General features: G+C 37.0%; 1 protein-coding gene across 1 annotated transcript in view; it reads left to right on the top strand.

Moving 5' to 3' along the window:
- Nucleotides 1-17,896, top strand: part of cdkal1 (CDK5 regulatory subunit associated protein 1-like 1) — a 472,612-nt gene that overhangs the window by 172,546 nt on the left and 282,170 nt on the right. The window contains exon 6 of the mRNA XM_067400691.1: nt 2,081-2,129. Coding sequence (XP_067256792.1) covers nt 2,081-2,129 — 49 coding nt within the window. The remainder of the gene's footprint in view (nt 1-2,080; nt 2,130-17,896) is intronic.

Genomic DNA, 17,896 nt, shown 5'->3' with positions numbered 1-17,896 from the left:
AAACTGTGTACATTTTATGTAAAGATAACATGGTAACACTATAAGATTTATAAAGGTGTTAATAACTAAGTATTTTTCAAATGTATTTTAATAGTTTTAAAATTAGCATTTATAACTGCATGAATAAGAATGGTGAGTTCAATGCAATACCTGCCAAATAGTGTTTACAGCCTGCTCACAGAAGATAAGGGTGGGGTGAACAGTAGCTCATTCTTTTTTAAAGGGACCTGCACTGAAACGGTTTGCTGTGAACAGAGCTGTTTTTGACAAGGTAAAAAAGGGTGTTTTTTTTTTTTTTTTTTTTTTTTAATTACACAACCATTAAAGGGATAGTTCACCCAAAAATGATGCTTACCCCCAGTGCATCCAAGATGTAGTTGACTCTTTTTCTTCAGTAGAACACAAATGATGATTTTTAACTGCAACTGTTGCCATCTGTCAGTCAAATAATGGGAGTGAATGAGAACTCGAACAGTAAGAGTCGAAAAAACTTGCATAGAAAAATCCAAATGAAACCCTGCGGCTCGTGACGACACATTGATGTCCACTATGTCCAACTGCGTTCAGCACTCGGTTGGTGAAGTATGTCTCGCGCGTATACTTCAATGAGTGCTAGACATTACTGCCGTTGTCAGAGCGCGATCAGACCTCACTAAGCGAGTGCTGAACGCAGTTGGACATAGTGGTGTATTAGAGGTAAAAAAAAAAGATATAAATACTGTTCGGTTTCTCAAACAAACTGATCGTTTCGTGTCTTAGGACATCAATGTGTTGTCACGAGCCGCAGGGTTTAATATGGATTTGTCTATGCAAGTTTTTTCGACTTTTATTGTTCGAGTTCCCATTCACTCCCATTATTTGACTGACAGACGGCAACGGTTGCAGTTAAAATTCATAATTTGTGTTCTACTGAAGGAAAAAAGTCACCTACATCTTGGATGCACTGGGGGTAAGCAGATAAACATCAAATTTTCATTTTTGGGTGAACTATCCCTTTAAGAAATTTTAATCAAAGTATGTTATAGACTTTTCATGAAGACCCAAATGAATCATACTAACCTGTGGAAAATTGGCATCCGATGTCCCCTTTAAAACCACATGTATAAATTGTACTTCTCCCAAAATGGTGTGTATATATATATATATGTATATATATATATATATATATATATATATATATATATATATATATATATATATATATATATATATATATATATATATATATATATATATATATATATATATATATATATATATATATATATATATATATATATATATATATATATATATATATATATATATATATATATATATATAAATAAACGTGTGAGAGCTTGTTATAGGCTATGTAACAAGGTATAGCCAGATATGACAGTGCTACTGTGACACACATTGCTGTAAGTGAGTAGAGATTCACTTCAGCAAGCCAACACGCAAACTGCTACAAATGAACCTGAAAATAAGTCACAAATGTTCAACACATAATCATCTTCATTAAAAGTAGTGACACTAAATTATCTTACTGGTGCTGATGCCGCACTCTCATCTATTGTATTCTTTTATCTTGAAATTAGCTGATGATAAAGAAAAAGCAGCTCATATCTGTTGCTTTCATTGATGTGAACTCTGTTACAGTAAATCTGCATGTAGCATGGGAATTGAAGATCTGATATGTATTCATTTATGCGGCCAATTGTAAATGGAATCATTTTAACAAATCAGATAGCTATCTGATCATTAAGAACACATGTAGTGACCAGGTATAAACAGGCCCTTACGCTGACTCTTTCTGCGGTTACATAGTTACACCAATAGGTGCACCAGCTTTTTTTTTATATCTAAGTGAGAGTGGAGTGTTTGAACACAAGTTGAACACAAACCATAAGCAGCTCCGGTGGAGTGACTAGATCAGAAACTTTCAGATGACACCGCTTATCTGGGTCTCCAAGTTTAATTTAATTTGAGGACCAGAACATACTCTTTGACCATTACCAGTTTTTCTTCAGAGTGTGTGATTACTTGAATTTGTGCAGATGGCAATCTGATGTTCTCATGTCTCTGTTTCTCTCTGTAGGTTCAGCAGATTGATAGAGTGGTGGAGGTTGTGGACGAGGCTGTCAAAGGTCAGTCTCTCTCAAACACACACACACACACACACACACACACACACACACACACACACACACACACACACACACACACACACACACACTCACACTCACACTCACACTCACACTCACACTCACACACACACTCACACTCACACTCCCACCCTGTCTTTCTATGTGAATTAATCTGTCTCACTGCTTTGTGTTTGCAACAGGTCTTTTATTTCACCTGTTGCATTCTCACGGTTCATGTCAACAGATTTGGTAGAACAGTGTTTCTCGGCTTAAATGCTTTTTTTTTTTTTTAACCCTTTTTTGGTAATGAACTAGTGTTTTCAAAGCAGTTTTTCTTGGATTGTTGTTAACGAAAGGATGTTTGAATGAGTCACACATTCAAATGTACAAATGGCTGATGTATGCTATCCGGCTGCTGCACAATGACTGAAATATTTCGAGACAATTCCTAAAAGTAACACGGCATAACCACGGTATAACCAACACATGAACATGGTTTGCAAACATCGTAAAATCGTTGATGTGCACAGCAATGACATTGTTGTAATTAGAGATCGACCGATATAGCGATTTACCATTATTTTTCCAGATATTTAACTGTGCCCTAGAACTTTTTTTTTTAAAAGACGTAATATAAGTCTAAGGTGTCCCCTGACTGTGTCTGTGAAGTTTCAGCTCAAAATACCCCATATATATATATATATATATATATATATATATATATATATATATATATATATATTTATATATATTTATTTTTTTTTTTTTTATTCATTTTTTATTCATTTTTTTAACTGCCTATTTTGGGGCATAATTAGAAATGAGCCGATTCAGAGTGTGTGGCCCTTTAATTCTCGTGCTCCATGCTCCAAGAGCTCGCGCTTGCCTTAAACAACATAAAAAAAGTTCAAACAGCTAATATAACCCTCAAAACATATCTTTACAAAGAGTTCGTCATGCAGCATGTCTAATCGCGTAAGCACAGTGCTTATTTTGATGTTTACATTGATTCTGAATGAGTTTGAGGCTATGCTCCGTGGCTAACGGCTAATGCTACACTGTTGGAGAGATTTATAAAGAATGAAGTTGTTTATGCATTATATAGACTACAAGTGTTTAAAAAATGAAAATAATGAAGGCTCTTGTCTCTGTGAATACAGTAAGAAACGATGGTAACTTTAACCACATTCAACAGTACATTAGCAACATGCTAACAAAACATTTAGAAAGACAATTTACAAATATCACAAAAAATATCATGTTATCATGAATCATGTCAGTTATTGTTGCTCCATCTGCCATTTTTTGCTATTGTCCTTGCTTGCTTACCTAGTCTGTTGATTCAGCTCTGCACATCCAGACGTTAATACTGGCTGCCCTTGTGTAAGGCCTCGATCGTGGGCTGGCATATGCAAATATTGGGGGCGTACACCCCAACTGTTACGTAACAGTCGATGTTATGTAGAGATTCGCCTGTTCTTCTGTGGTGTCTTAAACAAATTAGATTTATATAAGGAGGAGGAAACAATGGAGTTTGAGACTCACTTTGTCTTTTCCATGTACTGAACTCTTGTTATTTAACTATGCCGAGGTAAATTAAATTTTTGAATCTAGGGCACCTTTAAGCATTTTACAATAATCGGTTATCGGTTTTGTAATATCGGATTTACCGATAAACACTGCCATTTTGTTGGTGTTTTGAGAATTGCGCACAGGATTGCCATTACAGCGCATCTGAGGGGAGACGATACAACTGTGTGCATAGGTAAAATATACTTACCTGCTTTGCTGTAATTAGTAAACTTTATTTAACATAACAGCCATTAATGCACAAATTAGATGTGTTATATAAATGCCTGCTAATCCGTCATATCCTGTCCCAATAAAGATGTAACTTTGCATGAATTAAATAATACAGCCATGAATGAGCACATGTTGGTAATAAAAGCGCTGAATTTAATTCTCTCTCTGTTGACTATGCTCATCATTAGTCTCATGAAGTCATCTGCATTTAGCTTTTCACTCAGTGGGTTAATAGGAAATGATCCAGGAAATGGCCACAACTTTTTTTTACAAGATTCACTTGTTTAAAACACTGTAATTTATATAAACATTTACCATATAACCATTAATTCGCTAATAAAAATCCAAGTAAACACAACTCTATGGAAATTATTTATTGTCTCCACAAGTGATCACAGTTCGAGGAACAGAGCTTTGTCAATATATATTTTATAATCTACAATGACAAGACATTATTGATAATTTTGATATAACATACTAGTTGAGAAATGTAATAAAATATGACATTTTGTTTGTTCTTCACTCTTTAGCCTATTAAACAGCTTATACATCTACTAAAACTATAGTTTAAAATGAAGTATTACATTTCTGCAAAGTTGATACTCCTGTCTTTAATTTATTTTCTCCATTTGAAAACATTAGGCATTCTACATTCATTTTGCTTATAGTTGACATTAGTGTTGCTGCTGATGTTTCTCACAAATAAAATTATTTTTGTAATATGAAGATTAAAATTATCAGGAAAGACTACTAATTTTCAACAAAACAACAAAGCAGGCTTGTGGGGCAGAATGCTGAAAGACTGTTTTCTACACTACAACCTAATTCTGCTCAACTGGGAGTATTAAGCTACATTAAAATAACAATGCTATATTTTCAGGTGATTTAGATTGTTTTATTTTATTTATTTATTTATTTGACTTTTTTTTGCCCCATTAAAGATTTTATTTTTTAAACAAAAACAGTTTAGTAACAGTGCACTTCTGGTTCTGCATATCGGTTATTGGGCACATAAACACAAATTATCGGTATCAGTTCTAAAAAATCAATATCGGTCGATCACTAGTTGTAATATATGTGTAAATGCATGTGTAAAGTGCTTGACTGTAGGTCATCAGGTGTTCACACAGTGAGTCGCAGTGACCTTTGCAGCTCCTCTGCATGCATGCATGCATGCATACATACATGCATGCATGCATACATACATACAGAGGTGTCAAGTAACGAAGTACAAATACTTCGTTACCTTACTTAAGTAGAAATTTCGGGTATCTATACTTTACTGGAGTAATTATTTTTCAGCTTACTTTTTACTTCTACTCCTTACATTTTCACGCAATTATCTGTACTTTCTACTCCTTACATTTTAAAAATAGCCTCGTTACTCTTATTTCATTTCGGCTTGTTTTCATTCCGGCTTTAAAAAAAAAAAAAAAAAAAATATCCAGATAAATCGCGCCATCCGGATAGAGTGAATTTGATTGTGGTTGGATGAGAAGATAAAACATATAACGTACCATTCTGACACCCTATTGGTTTGTACGTAATCCATCACACCTGCACATCAAATCACGTCACACTCCAGCAAGGAGGACTAAAAGGTGCGTTCACGCGGCCTTGTAATTCCTGTAGTTACGAGATTCGAGCTTGTAAAAGCGTTCACGTCCTCGTAGAGATCGTAATTACAGCTTGTAAGCTGGGAGTTTTCTGAGAGCTCCCACATGTTCCACCTGACCGCTGTAGATTAATTTAGGTGTTGATAGTGGTGTCATGGAAACGCATAATTCCTAGTCCAAGGACCAAAAGGACGTGAACAGCTCCGAATATAACGTCACGTGTTGTCATGTCAAGATTCCGGTAAATACGAGGTGACGTGAACGCAGTAATAGTCAGTGTTGGGGGCATTACTCAAAAAAGATGATTTCTTATAAGTTATTATTTCTACACTACTGGCTCATTTAGGCTATCAAACGGGTGCTTTCTCTTCATCCTCTGCAAATTAAGCTAGGTAACGTAATGTTAGTTCGATAGAGAGACGTTTAAATCGTATACCGGTTTTTAAACTTTTTTTTTTTTTTTTTTTTTAAGCGCGACCCTTTTATTTATGTGACACATAGTAATATACAACCATGTAACTAAACAAGCCAAAACAAATTAATTTAAAACGAAACTTAAGGTAAACCTGCATTGCCCTCATGGTATACCTCTCTCTTTCAGTGAAGTGGAGCAGTGCTCTTGCTGAATGGCACGGATTGCACTACAGACTATTGTACCTTTTATATGTTTTTTTTTTAAACTGTATTTTATTTTTCATAACGAACAAGCTGCGATGTCACGTTTCCAGTGCTTTGTTGTGTGCGCGTGAGGCGCAGGCGCGATCAAACAGCTGTCTTTAAAGGGGACTTGCCTCGTCGTCATGGCAACGGTTCGTGAACAGGTCAGATTACGTCAGAGTTTGTTGGATGCTCAGACGACCAAACAAACGCCGATTAAAGGTGCCCTAGATTCAAAAATTACATGGAAATGACATACAGTGAGTCTCAAACTCCATTGTTTCCTCCTTCTTATGTAAATCTCATTTGTTTAAAAGACCTCCGAAGAACAGGCGAATCTCAACATAACACCCACTGTCACGTAACAGTCGGGGTGTACGCCCCAATATTTGCATATGCCCGCCCATGTTCCCAACATTATGAAAGGCATTAGACAAGGGCAGGCATTAACGTCTGGAGCAGCACAACCGAACCATCAGACTAGGTAAGCAAGCAAGAACAACAGCGAAAAATGGCAGATGGAACAATAATAACTGACATGATTCATGATAACATCATATTTTTAGTGATATTTGTAAACTGTATTTCTAAATGTTTTGTTAGCATGTTGGTAATGTACTGTTAAATGTGGTTAAAGTTACCATCATTTCTTACTGTATTCACGGAGACAAGAGCCGTCGTTATTTAAATTTTTAAACACTTGCAGTCTGTATAATTCATAAACACAACTTCATTCTTTATAAATCTCTCCAACAGTGTAGCATTAGCTGTTAGCCACGGAGCACAGCCTCAAATTCATTCAGAATCAATGTAAACAATATAACAGTATACAATACTCACATAATCCGACGCATACATGCCGCATGCATGACGAACACTTTGTAAAGATCCATTTGAGGGTGTAAACTTTGTTTATGTACTGTTTAAGGCAAGCGCAAGCTTGGGGGCAGAGAGCATGAGAATTAAAGGGGCAGTAGCATAAATCGGCTCATATTTAATGATGCCCCAAAATAGGTAGTTAAAAAAATTAATTAAAAAAAATCTGAGTATTTTGAGCTGAAACTTCACAGACACATTCAGGGGACACCTTAGACTTATATTACATCTTGTAAAAAAACATTCGATGGCACCTTTAAACATGTTCAGTCGGGTAAACAGACTCCGACCAACGCCAACACCTATCCAACAAACTCCAACAGAGAGTTTGCTGGCGTTTGTTGGTGCGGTGTGAACTGAAACAGCTGAAAACAGCTGGCAGGTGTTAATGTCAAGCCCTGATTGTTACTAAGCCTGCCCTGGGTACACCAAAGCTACCCGTATTTTTCTTGTCCGTTGCCCTCACAAATTTCTGTAGTTAAGCTTGGATGTACATTTACATTCCAATAAAGGTTATTAATGCCTCTGAATTTTGACTTTTTGCACCATTAGAATACTTATAGGCAACTAGTCATGATATCTTCCACTCCATGAAACCCATGTTAATGGTCAGTAGTACACATATATGGTGCTTTAATGTATTTGCATTGTACTAAAATGCGTTCATTTTCAATGGACATATATGCGGCTGAAACGGGCATATTTTTCAACATTAACATTTTAATATAACATTATGGTCATTATGGCCTTTAGAAAAATGTTTTTTTGAGGAGGTGGAGTACACAATAGGCCCCTGTGGCGCGGCCTAAGCTTTTGTCCTTAATGGCATTTTTTCCCCTACATTACTTTTACTTTTATACTTTAAGTAGTTTTGAAACCAGTACTTTTATACTTTTACTTGAGTAAAACGCTTGAGTTGATACTTCAACTTCTACAGAAGTATTTTTAAACCCTAGTATCTATACTTCTACTTGAGTAATGAATGTGAATACTTTTGACACCAGTGCATACATACATACATACATACATACATGCATGCATACATAGATGCCTGATTAGCAGCTCTTCTATGGGCTGTTATGTGCAAGCCATTCGCCATATTGGAACAGTCAATGCGGTCCATCAATAATCGATAGAAAGTTGACTGTGTCTGCAACCGTAGTTATATGTATGTTTGTATCTGCAATAGACTTCAGCAGATGATTTTGTTAAACTAACACAATAGCTAGCATGACATTAAAATGTTTCTTTAGTTTAAAAGCCTGTAATATTGAGTTCATACATATAAAAACAGAAACCCAACACATTTTTTTTTATTTTTTTGCCAACATTGTTGGAGGCTTGCCTTAAAACAGCTTTCGTTCAAATTAGCAGTGACGTTTCAAAGGATTAACGAGCATTCTGAACTCGCACTGAATAAAAACGCTGCAGTTTTGAGCAGTGTTAACTTTTGAGGGATGGTCTAGCCCAGTGGTTCTCAAACCGGTCCTGGGGACCCCCCCACCACTGCACATTTTGCATGTCACCCTCATCTAACATACCTGATTCAAGTGTTGAATCGGGTTGAATCGGGCAGTAACATTTGTACTGATCTTTTTAGAAAGTTATATTCAACTGTCTGGGTAAAAAACAAAAACAAAAAAAAAACACCAGTGACAGCTGCTGTTGACGAGTGGCAGTAACATTTGTACTGATCTTTTTAGAAAGTTATATTCAACTGTCTGGGTAAAAAACAAAAACAAAAAAACACCAGGCTTCACACCTAGTCTAAATATGTTCACCGTGGTCCATTTATGTACAGTTATGTACAGTTGTGATCAGAATTATTGGCACCCTTGGTAAATATGAACAAATAAGCCTGTAAAAATAAATAATTCTACATTGTTAATCCTTTTGATATTTTATTAAAAAAAAAATCTCAAAAATCTAACCTTTTATTGAAGTAAAAGAATTGAAAATGTGGGAAAAATGTCTTTATGAAATAAATGTTTTTCTTAAAAAAATATGTTGGCCACAATTATTGGCACCCTTTTATTCAATACTTTGTCAACCTCCTTTTGCCAAGATAAGAGCTCTGAGTCTTCACCTACTGGATAATGCCTGATGAGTTTGGAGAACACCTGAGAAGAGATCAGAGACCATTCCTCCGTACGGAATCTCTCCAGATCCTTCAGATTCCTAGTTACATTTTGTGCTTCTTGTCTTCAGTTCACCCCACTCATTTTCTATAGTATTCAGGTCAGGAGACTGGGGTGGCCATGGCAGAAGCTTCCTTTTGTGCTCAGTGACCCATTTTTGTGTTAATTTTGATGTTTGTTTTGGAACATTGTCCTGATGGAATATCCAACCAAGCCCCGTGTAGCAAATTAGCTCAAAATAAATATGAATAATTAATCATAACTAGTTATAATTAATTATTAATATTTTAATCAGTCAATAAAATTAACTTAATGTAATAAAATTAATATTACAATCAATTAACCTGTTGTTCAATGAACACACAGTGTTAATTGTTTATTAACTAAGAAATGTTCATTTCCAGGTTATGGGAAATAACAATCTTATTCTACTAAAAGCCTGTAGTCAGGACCGACATGAATAGGGACTCCCGTACATGAGCGCAAAACACGGACAACCTTACGTGTGACATGAACAAGACTTTATTAACTAGACTAAACACTTAAACTACTCTAACATTCACACACATACATGCATACAGTTTACCAAGAGAGAGAGAGAAAGCAGAGTACAGGAAGCAAGAAGTTACAGCATAGTTGGACATTCAGCAGATCAACAGCCTTGAGCAAACCATCAGTTTAGTTTTAACAGGCCCTTCTTTAAAAGGGGTAAGGATACTCAATGTATCCGATAATGAGACTAAGTTTGATACTTGCATGTCTCTCCAAGTTGAATTAAAACTGTCCTGATGCAATTTGTGGAGGCTCCCGTTGAATCTTTGCTGATATTTTCTTGACGAAAGAGAACCGGCTGGATTCAGAGGATCTTTGGTGAATGGAAGGTCTAGGCCGAGGCCTGGCACAAGCTTGGGGTTCCTTAGAAGCTTCTAGCTTCTTAAAGCATCATCTTGACGTCAGCATTCATCAGTAAAAGAGAAGAAGAGGAGGAAGAGCAGGAAGAGAGGGGGTTCCTTGTGATCAGTGAATATAAGGGGTGAAGATGTCACACCCTCTTGAGGTGTCTGAGCCAATAAGGAGTTCCCCTTTCAGAGGGAAGTTTTACGAGTCTTTGTTCTGTAGCAAGATATTAGCATAAGACACTGGATTGGATGAATGAGAGAATAACCTTCTAGATTCTTATAATACTAATGTGTCACAGAGTTAGTAACATGTGACATAAATTACCAAATAGGAAATGAAAGTTGGAGTCCGTAGATACCAAGCATGCTGCCAATGTGATCTCAGTTAACTATACATTTGCAACTATGGAACATTAATACCAAAATAGTTCAAAAGAGAGAATTAATACATAGAATAAAGCCTATAAAAGGAAAGTCATGAGATGGGAAACTTGGATACATGTTTATACATTTCCCAAGTGGTTATATAGAGAATACATAGGATTAAGAGAGTTTATTTGTCCTTCTCAGGAAGAATGAGTCACTAGTCTCTCCAGAATTCTTCTGGATCATAAAAGTACCATATAACTGTAACAGGACACCTAGGTTGGCCTGTGTGCTAGCAACATTGGGATGCTGGTTACAGTTTTAGGGGGATGAGTTTAGAGAACTTTGATAGGGAGAGTGAGTTTATGGGTAATTCATTAAATACAATGAATAATTGTGTGGCTGATTGGTCCAGACGTTACATCCCCCCTTTCGGTCGTTGTTGTTCTTTCTATGGACACCAGCGAGCGACGTTGAAGGTGTAGAAAGATCAGACACACCACTGGCACACAAGGCTGGAAGGCTGTGATGGGCTCTGGTTGTATGTGTCTCCTGGAGTGGTGGTCGTTCCATTGCGGTTGATGTAGACAGTAGACAAGCTCAGGTCTCTGAGCTGGTGTTGTGTGAGTGGTCAGAAGCTTGTACTGCTGAGTACTCCTCAGGTAAGAACTGTTCAAGGAGCTATCCTACTAGCGTTAGAAGCTCCTGCAGGTCCGATGCAGGCGTGTCCAGTCGTCCTTGGGCTGCCTGCTGTTGGAGATCCTGCTGTGTCTGCAGGGAGAGGATGCTCCCATCCCTGGCTTCTCCCTGTGGTAGGTCTGGTACCTGGGTCTGTCTGAATTAATCCTTCTCCTTCTGCAGCTGCAGAGGATTTCAGGAAAATGGCTGATAAGGTGTCAAGCAGAAGGCTTTGGCCTCCCCCTCTGTACCTCTGTGCTTGGCTGGGGGAGGTTCTTCTGCTGACTCCATGCGGTGAAGTGAGACGTTTCTCCTGCAGTGGTTCTGTTTGCTGCAGGTAAGAGAGTCTCAGTTCTCTTTTCTTCTGTGTCTCTATTCTGTCAGGTCCTTGTGTCTGTCCCGAGCCTCCATCTCTAGCTGGTCTATGTGGCTTTTAGCATGCATCAGCTCCTTGTGAGTCTCTGTGATCTGGAGTTTGAGGTTGTCCACCTCCTGTTTCAAAACAGCGAGGATGTGGGCCAAGAAAAAGTTGACTTCAGTCAGATCATTGTGATCACACCTCTGGTTTGAGTCATCTGCCTTTACTTCTCTTCCACCTTTGTCCAGTTGCTTTTGGCTCTGGTGCCGTAATTGCTCAGCAGCACTGGTTAGGAGGGTGTTCCTCACGACACATAGCCAGTCCTTTTGGTCTGCCATCTGGGCAGTTAGGCTGAGCATCTGCAACATTTAGGCACGCTTGTGGTGAGAGTAAGGGCAAGAGACTACTGCAAGATCAAACAGAATTTAGGGCTAAAGGCACAGTGAGCAGCCAGGTGTATAAAATACAGCTAGCTTTAATAAATGACTTAAGATGGTTCTTGTGGTCAGATTATTTCTTAGTATTTCTTACTGATGGCTCACAACAGGCTTGACCTCCGAACAAATGGAAAAGAGAAAGAGAGAGGAAGAGGAGAGCTTTCCTATTAGATTGTGCTTATTAGTGGTGCTCAAAATTATGCCATAGCAATCATTCGGATTCCTTTGTAACTGGCTCATAAAATTGAAGCAACTGTTGTAAATAAACAAAATCAAGAAGGAGAGTATGTCTAGTTGCTTGTGGTTATATTGGGAAATTAAACCACACAAGACTAAACAGGAAAATGTAAATAAATCACATAGATGAAAGAAATACTAGTAAAAACAAATAGCTGACTGCTATTATAATTAAAATCAATAAAATATTTAAAGAAGTGATTAAAACAGCAGAATGACCTGGTATTGGGAATAGTCAATAGCACTAGTGATTAACAATTAGATTAGCTTTGGAAATCACTCTATAGTTGGTCACAGCTGCAGCGTGTTCAGGACCACACCATGTGTGTGTCCCTCCCAGAAGTTTAGTCAACGTGTTATTGAAATATCTCAATAAATCCTAGAATTCTTCTTTAGTTAAACAGTTTACATGTAATTAAATTTAGATTTAATCACCCTAGTAACTGCAGATTTAGCTGAACAGTGTTCAGGGAGAAATGCACCTAAGTGCAGGTGAAATTAGCTGAGAAGAATTAAAGGTAAGGAAAGAAAGAAATCAGAAAACCAGGAATGTGGTTAAGGGAAATTGGTTTAGATCAGTTCACACTGCATACACACAAGCTATAGTTAAAGGCTTCACGTAAATGATGCTAACCACTAACTGTAGAAGCTATTAGTTAGCTTAGCCTGAGGTGCAGGGCTGCTAGGTGAGGTTAGCTTAGCCACCTAGCCTGGTTTGTTTACAATATGGCATCACAGGGTGATGAGTTAGCACTTCCTGTGACAAGTCGTTGTCATGGGAACCAATGCACATTTGGGCAATTCAAACAGTTTATTGAGACTGTCTGCTCATTTCAAACAAGTTACGTATAGAGTTAAAATGTGACGCTTATACTTTCAGATTTTCAAAAACTTGATATTACATTCAGTAAAATGCAAATATGTTTTGGCATTTGCAAATTTTACTCATGTAAACTCTTCTCTCTACTTTAAACAACGTCTTGTACTTGTTTAAAGGGTAATTACACAGTTTGCTGTAAGTCAAAGCTTGTTTAAGCATATATAGTTAAGTCCGTCTTGTGCATGAATACTGATGTTCCTTTCAGCGAGTGAAACACAGTTTTGGTCAAAAGGTAGCTATGCTTGTAGGTGCAGGCAAAGTTTAGATGAATGACATCAATCTTAACTATAACAGTGGAGCATTACCCAAATCTACATTTATATAACACTGTACTGAGATTCATTCATCAGAAACAGGTTAAGCAATACTGCAATTGGTATTTCTCCAACCAAAGCAGAATAATCAATTCTGGTACAGTTTACATGCCGCTGAGCTGAGATTCCTTCGTCAACACAGGCTTACGCTCTAATACTGAGATTAGGATTTCTTCGCTAAAATCAGATTAACTTTACACTGATACCATTTGAACATATGCTAAAATGTGTCAAGAGTAGACTCTTTCAGTTACAGTAGAGATGTCAATTCAAGCCATCACTTTATCAGCATCTAACAAGCCAGCAATTAGTGACCAAAATGCGCATCGTCTGACATATTCTGACTGGAATTATCAAATGCACACTTTTAAATTGACAGTGGTTTAAGCTCATAACCTTTGTTTATTCATGCCCCGAATTCTCCACCATTTGTAGCAAATTAGCTCAAAATAAATATGAATAATTAATCATAACTAGTTATAATTAATTATTAATATTTTAATCAGTCAATAAAATTAACTTAATGTAATAAAATTAATATTACAATCAATTAACCTGTTGTTCAATGAACACACAGTGTTAATTGTTTATTAACTAAGAAATGTTCATTTCCAGGTTATGGGAAATAACAATCTTATTCTACTAAAAGCCTGTAGTCAGGACCGACATGAATAGGGACTCCCGTACATGAGCGCAAAACACGGACAACCTTACGTGTGACATGAACAAGACTTTATTAACTAGACTAAACACTTAAACTACTCTAACATTCACACACATACATGCATACAGTTTACCAAGAGAGAGAGAGAAAGCAGAGTACAGGAAGCAAGAAGTTACAGCATAGTTGGACATTCAGCAGATCAACAGCCTTGAGCAAACCATCAGTTTAGTTTTAACAGGCCCTTCTTTAAAAGGGGTAAGGATACTCAATGTATCCGATAATGAGACTAAGTTTGATACTTGCATGTCTCTCCAAGTTGAATTAAAACTGTCCTGATGCAATTTGTGGAGGCTCCCGTTGAATCTTTGCTGATATTTTCTTGACGAAAGAGAACCGGCTGGATTCAGAGGATCTTTGGTGAATGGAAGGTCTAGGCCGAGGCCTGGCACAAGCTTGGGGTTCCTTAGAAGCTTCTAGCTTCTTAAAGCATCATCTTGACGTCAGCATTCATCAGTAAAAGAGAAGAAGAGGAGGAAGAGCAGGAAGAGAGGGGGTTCCTTGTGATCAGTGAATATAAGGGGTGAAGATGTCACACCCTCTTGAGGTGTCTGAGCCAATAAGGAGTTCCCCTTTCAGAGGGAAGTTTTACGAGTCTTTGTTCTGTAGCAAGATATTAGCATAAGACACTGGATTGGATGAATGAGAGAATAACCTTCTAGATTCTTATAATACTAATGTGTCACAGAGTTAGTAACATGTGACATAAATTACCAAATAGGAAATGAAAGTTGGAGTCCGTAGATACCAAGCATGCTGCCAATGTGATCTCAGTTAACTATACATTTGCAACTATGGAACATTAATACCAAAATAGTTCAAAAGAGAGAATTAATACATAGAATAAAGCCTATAAAAGGAAAGTCATGAGATGGGAAACTTGGATACATGTTTATACATTTCCCAAGTGGTTATATAGAGAATACATAGGATTAAGAGAGTTTATTTGTCCTTCTCAGGAAGAATGAGTCACTAGTCTCTCCAGAATTCTTCTGGATCATAAAAGTACCATATAACTGTAACAGGACACCTAGGTTGGCCTGTGTGCTAGCAACATTGGGATGCTGGTTACAGTTTTAGGGGGATGAGTTTAGAGAACTTTGATAGGGAGAGTGAGTTTATGGGTAATTCATTAAATACAATGAATAATTGTGTGGCTGATTGGTCCAGACGTTACACCCGTTATAAGATTTCTCGCAGAGGTGGTCAGGTTTGGATTTTTTTTTTATCTGTTGGTATTTGCTAGAATCCATGATGTCATGTATCTGAACAAGATGTCCAGGACCTCCAGCAGAAAAATAGGCCCACAACATTAAAGATCCATCGGTATATTTAACCGTGGGCATGGGGTACTTTTTATCTCTGCGTGCACCAAACCCATCTGGTGATTATTATTTTTATTTTTTTTTTCCATCTGACCATAGAAGCCAGTTCCGTTTAAAGTTCCAGTTGTGTCTGACAACTGAATATTCTGGAGCTTGTTTACGGATGAGTGAGGAGGATTTTGGAGAGTCATTGAGGAGGATTTTGGAGAGTCATTGGCCACTCAAACTCTCCTCCTTACCGGGTTTTAGGTCTGTGCTGACATGTCCTCTTCCAGGCAGATTTGTAACATCTTAAGATGATGCGTGATCTCTCGTCTCACTCTGAAGTCCAATCTGATGGTTCTCAGAAAATAAACTGTAACTTAGTGAATACTAATCAAAAAAAAAAAAAAAAAAAAAAAAAAAAAGACTTATGTCTAAAGAAAAGTTGAGATGTCAGGTGTTAAATCGTGTAAGTCAAATCGAAAACAAATATTCTCTGTTTATGTAATCTGTATGAAAAAAGAACCATGTCAGAATTCCACGGAGGGAGTGCTATTCAGACGCAAATTCTGAGGCAATACATGTATACATCATCTCAATCGTGTATTTATTATCTTGAAAAGTGTTTATCTGTATGTTAACCCTCAGGGGTCTGAGGATTTTTGGGGCCCTGGAGAAGTTTTGACATGCCCTGACATTTGTGCTTTTTTAAGTTGTTAATAAACATATTAATGGAAAAAGTGTCATTACACTGTATTCAGCACAAACTAGGCTATCACAATATGTGAGGAACATGTACGTACATGTTTGTGTTTTTGAAGGAATAACGTTTATGCGTGGTTATTGAAAAAAACAACAAAAACAAATAAGTCACTGAAATAAGGCCAAAAAAATATATATTAAAACTGTGTTCACACGGATTCTGGGTATTGGAGGTTGTAGACTAGAGTTTTTGCTTCAGAATGAAGTAAAAATTATCCTTCCTACTCTTTCATATAAAACAATAGAGAGATTTAAATTTTATAAGACACTTTTGGTCAAGAAACACCATATGCCTGGGGGCGTGAATCCTCATGTATAATGGGTGATTCTCACCTGAGAAGACAAAAGAATTGAATAATAATGACCTGAAATTACTTGCATATTAATGAGGCCTTTCAGCCAGGTAGGCTGTGAAAAAACCCTCTGTGATCATGCTGATAACAGGATTAAATTCCACTCAGGACAAAAAAAAAAAAGATTTTTGTGATCTCATGCATGCATACCTTAATAAGGTACATATACACAGCATTTTGAAAAAAATATTATATATAGTAATCACATACGTTTTTTCTTTTTACTTTTATTGTGAGAGCCAGTAATAGCATCTGCAAACGGAGCACTTTAATCAAATAATTAATTGATTTCAATAGGGCTGGGCAAACTAATGGCCCCAAATGGCCAAAATCCTTCGTTTGGTGTCATAATATGATGCCCATATATATAGTTGTCAGTCGGATTTAATGGGCGGGATTTATGGTAATTGAGAATGAGCGTGCAAGCGCATCCCATTTCTGACTGAATGGAATTCATTAACTCACACACACATTTCACTATCACTTCTGACGTTTACAAAGTATTTGTGAATCAGGAGAAGAGTTTTCGGGAAGGTCTCTTTACGCGCAAATCACTCACATATTTTCTCGTATATTTACGGATGTTTCATGAATGAGACCCAATGTATTTCTGTGATGCAACGCTTCTGAACATTCCTACCTCTAGGGCATTTCATATAGGCTACTATATTTGTTATATTATAGAGCCTAAATGTTGATGTGCAGTTGACAAACAAAAAGATCTAAGACTCAAGCTTCACATTTTGACTCTTAAAATCTTAATTTCTTAATATGCTTAAAAGCATACACATTTGGAGAAATATTGATGGATTCTCATATGTTTATATCAATTTTCTATACATAATATTTATTATTCTATATTTATTGTCATCATTATGAGCGCTGGATGCTGTGTTTTTAATTCATCCTTGAGCCGGAGGGCACTCTGCCCCTTTTGTCCACAAATGCCTCAGTAGAAGAAGAGGCATATCATGTGACAATCAAGGAACTAACAGAGGCAAGAGATCACTAAATATGGCTATTCAAAACACTTTTCAAGACAATAAATACACGATTGAGATGACGAATGCATGTATTGACTGAATTTGCGCCTGAATAGCGCTGGCTCCGTGGGCGTGTCCGCATTAATGAGCTGAATCACAGACTTCTGACATGGCTCTCTTTTCATACAGATTACATAAACACAGAAGGTTTGTTTTCGATTTGACTTACATGATTTAAAACCTGACATGTAACTTTTTTTAGACATAAGTCTAATTTTTTTGTCATTAGTATTCACTAAGTTACAGTTCATTTTCTATCAGATTGGAGTTCGTTCAGAGGGAGACAAGAGATCACGCATCATGTTAGTTTTCTTTATTTTAC

Source organism: Chanodichthys erythropterus, chromosome 2 (genome assembly GCF_024489055.1).
Source record: "Chanodichthys erythropterus isolate Z2021 chromosome 2, ASM2448905v1, whole genome shotgun sequence".
Classification (NCBI taxonomy): Eukaryota; Metazoa; Chordata; class Actinopteri; order Cypriniformes; family Xenocyprididae; genus Chanodichthys; species Chanodichthys erythropterus.
Note: the sequence above shows the minus strand (reverse complement) of the source record. Positions and strands in the feature narration are given on the sequence as shown.